Below are 8,704 nucleotides of genomic sequence, written 5' to 3'. Positions count from 1 at the left end.
TTCATTTTTATCCTGGCTCAGTGGATTTTTCCACGGGCTTTATCGACTAGTAAGAGTAATAATGGCAATAACAACGACAAATAATAATAATAATAACTATATTCATGGACTGTTTTGTTACATGTCGGCAGGGCTGATTTGTTACATCCGGGCGGGATTGCTACATAAATAGGGCTGTTTTGTTACATCGGGTTGTTTTGTTACGGGAGATCGGGCGGTTTTGCTACCATTCCGGCTGTTTTGTTACCGTGCATAATTTCAAGATGGCAGCGTGATTGGCGGCAGCGACACTCCAACAGTAGTTTAGCAAATCTTTTTGGTTAAGTTTGGGGCCTGTGCTATATTGTAAACAAAACTCTCTCTACAATAAGTTGTTCAAAGTTTATGTTGGCTAACTAACTGTGTTTTGCTTTGGTTTATATCGCCAGTTTTCATTTAGCTGGCAGCAACACTCGTGTAGATAGCTAGCTAGCTATCTCAATGAAAGTATTTTATGTTTGTTTTACTATTATTAAAAAACGTTGTGGAATAGGTGAAATAGCTAGCTAACTTACCCAGTTACAAAAGCTATAGCTAGCTCATTAGTTGTAGAAGCTATCTAGCTAGGTTCTTGTAGCTAATTGTAGTGTTTAAAATCATCAGAAGACCAGAGCAGTGTTCAATTTCCCTTGGCTGGCTGGTCATATATAATTGGCGACAAGCCTTTATCAGTCTTAGGGTTAAAAAAGTTTAAAAAATGTTACTGATTTTATGAGTTGCCTGAAAGTTTGTTACATGTAACTAGGGTAATTAGCCATGATCCACATTCCCTTGGAGGTTCATCTGGATGGGGGGGGGAGCTATGGTAACTTTCAATAACCAGCATATATAATAGCTGCATTACATAATTGAACCGGCGTCTCCTGCACAAAGTATGTGAGTTATGTGACCTCCCAAAAATGTATCGAGTGTGTTAAAAGTAACCTTGGAAAAAGTATCTGCTATATAGCATTCTATAAAAGCTAGTTTTTTTGACTAAAATATGGACATATTAGGTACAATATAAATTTTTTTTCTTTTAATTCATTTACCCGAAATACAATGTCTTTCCTGTACCACATTTACTTTATCGTTGTGAAAAAATATTATATACAAATATTTATTCCAAAAACACCAAACTAATTTGTGAAAATATTGTGTTGTGTTCACTTCTCTGTGAAGTGTGTAGCTAGCATACTGGAACAATGTGCAATATTTCATGTTTTTATCTAAATAAGATAGCATAGCTTCATAAATGTACAACACAAGACATTTCATTCCTAGCCAAACAATTATGGTAGGCATAAATGATTTTTAAATCATGGATATTAAATATTTATTTTCTTTTTTTATATAAAAGTGTTAATTTATATAGTTCTTTTATTGCTTGTGACAACTTCATAAGTTTGTCTGCATCAACATTTCTGATATTGAACACATTTGTTTCTGGACATTTGTAACTTTATTTATATATACTAAGCTGTGAATTTCTATATTACAACTTATATACATCATAGCTGGTCTTTGAATACCATTTGTACCTTGCACAGTGACGTCGTTTGTTTAAAGGCATTATACAATATTTTTTATATATACATCAATGACGTTCTTTATCTGTAAAAATGTCATAACTTTTGTTGACATCAGTGTGTGAAAAATCATGTTAAAACACAGAAGCTTTTGAATGCAAAAAACATCTTTATATTTATTTTTTATTACTTGGCTGATACACGGAAGAGTTATATGAAAGATGCAATGGTTTGATTTGTTTATGGCTCATAAAACAGGGATTTTTATGCACCCATTCTTTGATTTTTGGAGGGCAATAATATAATGATACCATAAGAACACAAGATAATATCTATAATTTTTTTTAATTATTTTCATATTCTTTAATATTTCTTTAAGAACAAATGAACAGCTGATTTGCCATAGAGAGTATATATGGGCTACTGGATACGGTGGTAGATGCAATTATATATTATATATGTAATGTACTCTTTAAATGATATAAAACTGTCTTTAAAAGCTCTGCTAAAATTCAGACAATATTGACATCGAAAAACAAATGCCAACTACCACCACTAAGTCAACCCGGCGTATACATTATCCCATGCAAATGCGGCAAAAAATATTTTGGGGAGACGAAGTTGGGAATCGCTACCCGCTTCGAACAACACAAAGACACCAACATTAAAGAAAAGTGGAGCGCATCAGGAGATTCATTTCACTCTAGTTCTTGTAATGCTGGTTATGATTGGGACAATGCGAAAATGCTTAAACAAGAATTTAATAAATTTGATCGTAAGGTACGCGAAGCATTGGAAATACAGTTCCAGGACACGTCACCGCGTAGTGAACATGGCCTTAATCTAGACGATAGTCAGTATGTGAAGACGAAATTCTGGAAGCCAATGTTCGCGTACCTTAAACGGAAGTCGTTACAGTGACGTCGATTTGATGTCAATGTAATGACAACCGTTAAAAAATTTTGTATAGTCTGATGAAGACCTCCAATATGGAGGTCGAAATATTACCATAAAAATATATATGCTGAACGACCATGTATATGTTTCTTTAAAGTATATGTAATGTACATTTTCTACTCAACTTAAAAAACGATTATCTTTTTCATATTTTGGACATATATATATCTTTTACTGATCCCAAGTTATAATTTTCCTGTATTCATACGTCATATGCAATTATGAAATTCTGTGTGTATTTGCACACTTTTAAGATTCTTAATTGCGTAAGGTATATAAATACAGTATTTTTCAGAAAATGAAATTAGAAGAACTACAAAATAACATAATTTTGTAGATCGTTTTTCACTGAAACAGCAAAAAAAATTGTTGTCCAACACAAAATACACAAGGGTTTCGACTTGCACTCTAGGTTTACCTGTACTTTAAGCACTCGATCTCCCATTAAAAGTTGACCAAATAGCTAAAATTGTGTTGTTTGAAATAACGTATTATGCATAATCTCTTCATAAGTTTATTAAAAAATATAATGTTACATATATATATAAATCAAATTGCAAAAGTCAACACGTATTTCTGGTTTATAACTATTACATATCCAAAACCTCTAGTGTAAAGTTATATCCCGCATAAAATTTCAATGTGCTATATTCTCTTTTATTGACCTTTTCACAGTTTAAGTTGTTCACTTATTTTCTGTATTAAAAAAGGAAGTAAACGGAGTGAATTTAATAAGACCATGGGCATTATGAATATTTTGTATTTTCTAAAAAAATGGTTTTAAGGCATGAAAATTTAGTAAGTTATTGCCAGTAACCCTACTTAAAACATATGTGAATGATTTGTAACTTTTCTTAATTCATAACAGTTTACTTCCATTTTTCAATTCTCAAAAAGAGCATTGTAACAAAAGAAAGATTTATTTAAACAATAGTTAGTTAAAACTGTGAACTCTTGTATTGCCTAATTTATTTAATGTTTTTTAACATCATTTTTATTTTTTTATTATGTATATGTTTTGTGACAACTGCTATTTTATAAAGGTTAGCCATTTTTGATGTTTGGTGCCTTATTGTCTATCCTTATTCATAGGAATTACTTTTTCTTAGTTATAAAGATAAAGAACCAATATTGAACTAAACTGCTAAGTTGACATGAACGCTGCTAGAAAATATCCAGTGAGTGAATTCATTTTTTATGGGGAAATGGGAAAGTGATTTTCAATATAATAAACTAGTCGATAAGGCCCGTGGAGAAATCCACTTAGGCAGGAGGGACAATGTAAAAATTGGTTATTTTAGACCTTTTGCTGATGTCAGCAGTGCATATGAAAAAACAAATTGACGAAATTCATTTTATCCGTTGTCCCTATTGTGTAGAGCTCGACACGCTCATGAAGAGAATGTATGTGATCATGTGATTTTGATGAACGGTTAATGATATATAAGGGTTTAAAAATTATGCTGACGTCAGCAAAGACCCGTGAAAACAAACAAAATTAATTTTTAGAAATTTGTATACCTGTTGGCTTCAACGTATAGGTCTTTAAACGCTGATCAAGAAAATGTATAGGATCATGTACTTTTGACAAACGGTTATGGAAATATGGGGGGTTTAATTGATTTTTGATGACGTCATCAACCCGTCCATTCCGAAACGGATTCAGGGACCCAGGTTTGGGAAAATTACCTAAATTGGTCCTATCTGGTCCCTATTTACCCACGCGGGGAAAAATTATTGACACCACCTCGTTTCCAAGTTATTTGGCCTCAAATATTTAAGTGCACTGTATTGGCTTCATTAATTTAAAATAGGATATTGACGTTAGTAGTAGTGTTATTGACGTTGCGCCGTAATGTCATAAAATTTAACATTTGAGACATACTTTTTTCGGCGACATTAGAGAAAATTTCGGCGACATCAAAGGAAAATGACGATATCCACTATGACCGTCACATACACTTAGTATTATTATAAGAGATAGAAATGTTTTATGTAGTTATTTATATAACAAATAAAGGTATACAAATTATTATATTGCAGCTTTTGGTAATGGTACACAAATGTTGCCCAAAAAACTCTAATTCAAGATATTTTAAACTTTGTTTCTAATCCGTAAATAGTATCTGAATAGTTTTTCTACTATATTTAAGCATTGATGCAACACATTCCAACTGCTTGGCGAGATTCGTGAACGATGCCCATCCCGGTGTGCCAATTGTAAAATGGTGTTACTGGTTCGTGACAAAGTGCCGTATCTAGGTTTAAAGTCTCTAAAACTCATAAAGACTAATGAAGAGCTTAGATACGATTATGGTGACAAATGCATGTTGTCTTTGAGAAAGCAGGTAATTTATTAATTCTAAGGAACTTTACTGTTATTTTGTTTTCCAAATATTTACTGCATTTTTTTCTTATAGAAGAACTTGTGTGTGCCATTACATTTAAAAGATATAGAGAATCAGGTTATTTCTTGTATTGTACAAAAGTAAAAAGTAAAAAATTTAAAGATCCAGAGAAGCAAATATTCTCACCAGGATTCTATAATTTCAATTCAAGTTATTAATTGATGTCAAATATTCTTGCACACAAGGCAGTTGTTTGGATTGTTGCGATCACAAATAAGAAATATAGTGTTTGTATTCTTGAGCTGTGATTTAAAAGAAGCTTCATTGTGAATTCACGTTTTCTATATTTGCACAAACAAAGTCAATTTTTTTCTTGCCTACTGCATGTTAAACTCGCATATTATCAAGGCTCAAAAAAATTAATATATAATAAGATAAATATATATATATATATATATATATATATATATATATATATATATATATATATATATATATATATATATATATATATATATATATATATATATATATATATATATATATATATATATATATATATATATATATATATATATATATATATATATATATATATATATATATATATATATATATATATATATATATATATATATATATATATTATATATATATATATATATTTATCTTATTATATATTAATTTTTTGTATTTTGTATTTTTTATATTTATATGTTTATCTTTTATTCTTAGCTAAAAAAGATCTCCCATGCAAGTATTCTGAAACTGAAGGTATGTATTACATCACTGAATTTCATTTCCTAATAATAAACTAGTAGCAAGCGCTGTTTATTTCCTGAGATGTTAATATATAAAACTAGCATTCTTGTTTATTGAATTTTTGTACGATTGCTTAATTAATAACTAAAACTTATGCTTGTTATTTCAATTTATCAATGATTTTTTTATCAATGATTTTCAAAATGCCTAGATGTATTTTCTACAATTTCTGCATTACACGTTGTTTTTTGAAAGATAACCGTATTTTGACCTGAGCCTCAATTTTCTTTGCAAAATGACTGAATATAGGCTCAAATTTTCTTATTTTTTTTCTTAATTTTTATTCCTCTTTGTTTTCTTTATAAATAACTACTATATTTTATCGACATTTGAAATAACATTTTTATTGAAGAAAAAAAGAGCTCTTTTGTTATTTTGGGATAAAACTTTGTTAGTAATAAATTCCACTATTTTGAATACATTTTGCCTCCAGAGATATAGGAATGCAGTATAGCTAATTTACTGAAAAAAAAGAAACTTGATTGTGTTCTTCTGAAATTATGGTGATTTTGGTAACTGTAAATCTAAATATCAAGGTCTTTAAAAATTGAATCTTGACAAGCTGAAACTGGGGATTTTCCTAAAATGTTTTTACGATTTCAAGGTTTTTGAGCGTCATCTAATAATCTACACATTTGTAAAAGAAAGCGCAATAGTATTCGTTTTATCATAACTCCAACAACGTCTCTTAAGATCCTTTCTATTAATGTTCACGTAATAAATATGTTCTTCCTAGACCTCAAGATGTTGCCGATGATGGCTTTTCTGAATGTTGCAAGATACGTTACACATCACTACAACATGTATATGTATGCTATGACCCCTTTTTTTCTTGTAGATCAAATCTGTTTCTTGGAAACAAGATTTATATCGATGGAAAAATAAAGTTGATAGTTTTTTGACAGAAAGACTCGTTTAGCTATTGTTATTGTTTTGATAGCCCCTCGATAGTGATCGTCATAAAAGCTTCGTTACTAAAAAAAAATTATCATAAAGTAGACCAGTTGATAGCTAAAGGAGTTAGTTTTGACGACTTTGTCGAAGCATGCAAGAAGAAGACTGCTAAAAAGTATGTACTTAGAAATAATAGGAAATGTGATTTTAGAGAGGTATGTTATATTATAAGTAGTTACATGAAACTACACATTTAGTATGTTGTATTAGTTCATCAAAGTGATAATAGTATGACACATTAACAGAAGTGAATGTCAGTAATTTAGAACAAATCTTACGAGGAAAAGTATTAGAAGCAGATACGTTTTATTCTTTCTCAGTCATAATATATAATAGTCTTTTTATTTTAACTATTAGGTTTTCATAAAGAAAAATAAATCTTCAGGACATTCTCCAAATATATAATTAGCTATCATTTTTTGCGTGCATTTCCGAATATATGTGAAAAAACGCTAATATTTTTTCATCTCACGCTAATATTTTTGCTTCATAGTTTTTGGGCGTCAGTTTTTTTACTTTGATTTCTAAGTCATATCCGTCGTTTCGTAGTTCATAAGCAAAAGCGATATGTCCCAATTAGAGTTATGATTTGTTACATTCGCTCTTTTTGCATCAGCATCATGTCAAGTACCTATCTGTTTTTAATAAAAATTTCTGGTGCTGTGTATAAAAGAAGATTGGTCCAAACTCCAATTAATCTGCTAACGACAAGATGATCTCATCGTTGGACTAGCATTCAGATTCGCGTGCAAATTCACTATATCAAGTTGAGTAAAAAGAAAATCTAGGATGCTAGTTAGTAATAGGACGTTAACTTTTGAGTAAGCTGGTTTTAAATAGAAGCGTCTACAGTGATAAATCTAATTGTAAGTATTTTTAGTCTTTAAGTTAACTAGTTAGTAAACCAGCTACACAGTTCAAACAGTAGTTGCAATACGAATTAGAACTTATTATTATTATTTAGTACAGTTCAAAGTAGTAGTATTATATGACAATATATAATGACCACATACACTTATCGGTTAAAAATTGATAATCCGTATTATAATCTACATCGATTTTAGGTGCTGGCTTAATTGCAAAGATGATTCACTAGCGAAAGTGAAGGGAGTCAGAACACTATATATGGAATAGAAACATCTGGTTCAGAGCTGCCAAAATTTATCTGTTCTTCCATCCACGATATTTATTGAACACTTGCAACAAACATGCATCAAACATTCGCAATAAGATGAAAATAAATTTACACAAGTTATTGACTTGATCAATTCATGGCTTGAAATTCATTAAAAGTATTATAGAACATTCAATTTATTGTTAGGTTATGCTATAAATGTTTTTCTATTTACAAAACATAGCATTTTAATTGTAATTCATATTTCTTCTTATTGGAAAAAAGATTATATTTTATTATATATTTTTGGCTCTTTACAAAGACAAGCTTGTCACGCATGTCAGAAAATTTGAGTGAGGAACAATGATGTTTTATGATCTCGCACGTTTGTGTCTAAAATACTACCTCGTAGCCAGAACAATTTACCTGCTAGCATTTTAACAAAGTTTAAAAACAAATTGATGGTGTAGCTATAAGCTTCCCCTTAGGGCCTCCGTTAGCAAGTATTTTGAAAAGTTGTCCTACAGAATTTACGCCTATCTTTTATAGACGTTATGTAGACGTAAAGGTGATTCCTTAGTAAATAATTTATTTAGGAAATCTACGTTTGGTGGTGTTGTTGTTGTAATGATTGAATTAGTGTATGAAAAACGTTCCATGATTCCTAGTAGATATTGCACGAAAGGATATCGACTTTGATAGTTTGATGAAAGAAGAAGCTAAACATTTAAACTTTGAAACTATTTTTTCAGTTTGCTTTTAGGCGGCTAGCTAATTATTTCATTTGCCAGGTTGGTCATGTCAAACTCTTGTCTATTTGTCACGCTTCCTCAAGTTTACCCGCAAGCTCAGAACCCTTTCTCATTCTTTAACAAAAATAGTCAAATATGTTTTCCATCCTGGAATTTGGCATTGGAAATCTACGAGTGATGATGTGAATTAATCCCAACATCACTCGTGAA

General features: G+C 30.4%; 1 protein-coding gene across 8 annotated transcripts; it reads left to right on the top strand.

Annotated features, from left to right (window-relative positions):
- Nucleotides 1–1,544: 1,544 nt before the first annotated feature.
- On the top strand, nucleotides 1,545–8,043 carry LOC130629805 (uncharacterized). 8 transcript variants are annotated; one of them, XR_008982018.1, is made up of 7 exons: nucleotides 1,545–2,327; nucleotides 3,614–3,682; nucleotides 4,658–4,852; nucleotides 4,925–4,969; nucleotides 5,588–5,626; nucleotides 6,411–6,483; nucleotides 7,693–8,043. XR_008982018.1 is itself a non-coding variant. In XM_057443169.1 (7 exons), the coding sequence occupies exons 3-6, from the start codon at nucleotides 4,730–4,732 to the stop codon at nucleotides 6,429–6,431; spliced, it is 228 nt and encodes a 75-aa protein (XP_057299152.1). In that variant the 5' UTR covers nucleotides 1,545–2,327; nucleotides 3,614–3,682; nucleotides 4,658–4,729; the 3' UTR covers nucleotides 6,432–6,477; nucleotides 7,693–8,043. The 8 variants fall into 8 exon arrangements, 7 of the variants coding, with proteins under 7 accessions (XP_057299152.1, XP_057299151.1, XP_057299150.1 ...); XM_057443169.1 differs by having other exon boundaries at nucleotides 6,411–6,477; XM_057443168.1 differs by having other exon boundaries at nucleotides 6,411–8,043.
- The last annotated feature ends 661 nt before the right edge of the window (nucleotides 8,044–8,704 follow it).

The sequence above is a fragment of the Hydractinia symbiolongicarpus genome, chromosome 2 (assembly GCF_029227915.1).
Source record: "Hydractinia symbiolongicarpus strain clone_291-10 chromosome 2, HSymV2.1, whole genome shotgun sequence".
Lineage (NCBI taxonomy): Eukaryota > Metazoa > Cnidaria > Hydrozoa > Anthoathecata > Hydractiniidae > Hydractinia > Hydractinia symbiolongicarpus.
Note: the sequence above shows the minus strand (reverse complement) of the source record. Positions and strands in the feature narration are given on the sequence as shown.

Bases quoted from the DNA above. Each gene is read 5' to 3' on its own strand.
- LOC130629805 (XM_057443163.1), top strand. From the start codon at position 4,828: ATGCATGTTGTCTTTGAGAAAGCAGGTAATTTATTAATTCTAAGGAAC. The intron at 4,970-5,587 runs GTTATTTCTTGT...TTTTATTCTTAG, and splicing joins TAAAAGATATAGAGAATCAG to CTAAAAAAGATCTCCCATGC. The intron at 5,627-6,410 runs GTATGTATTACA...TGTTCTTCCTAG, and splicing joins CAAGTATTCTGAAACTGAAG to ACCTCAAGATGTTGCCGATG.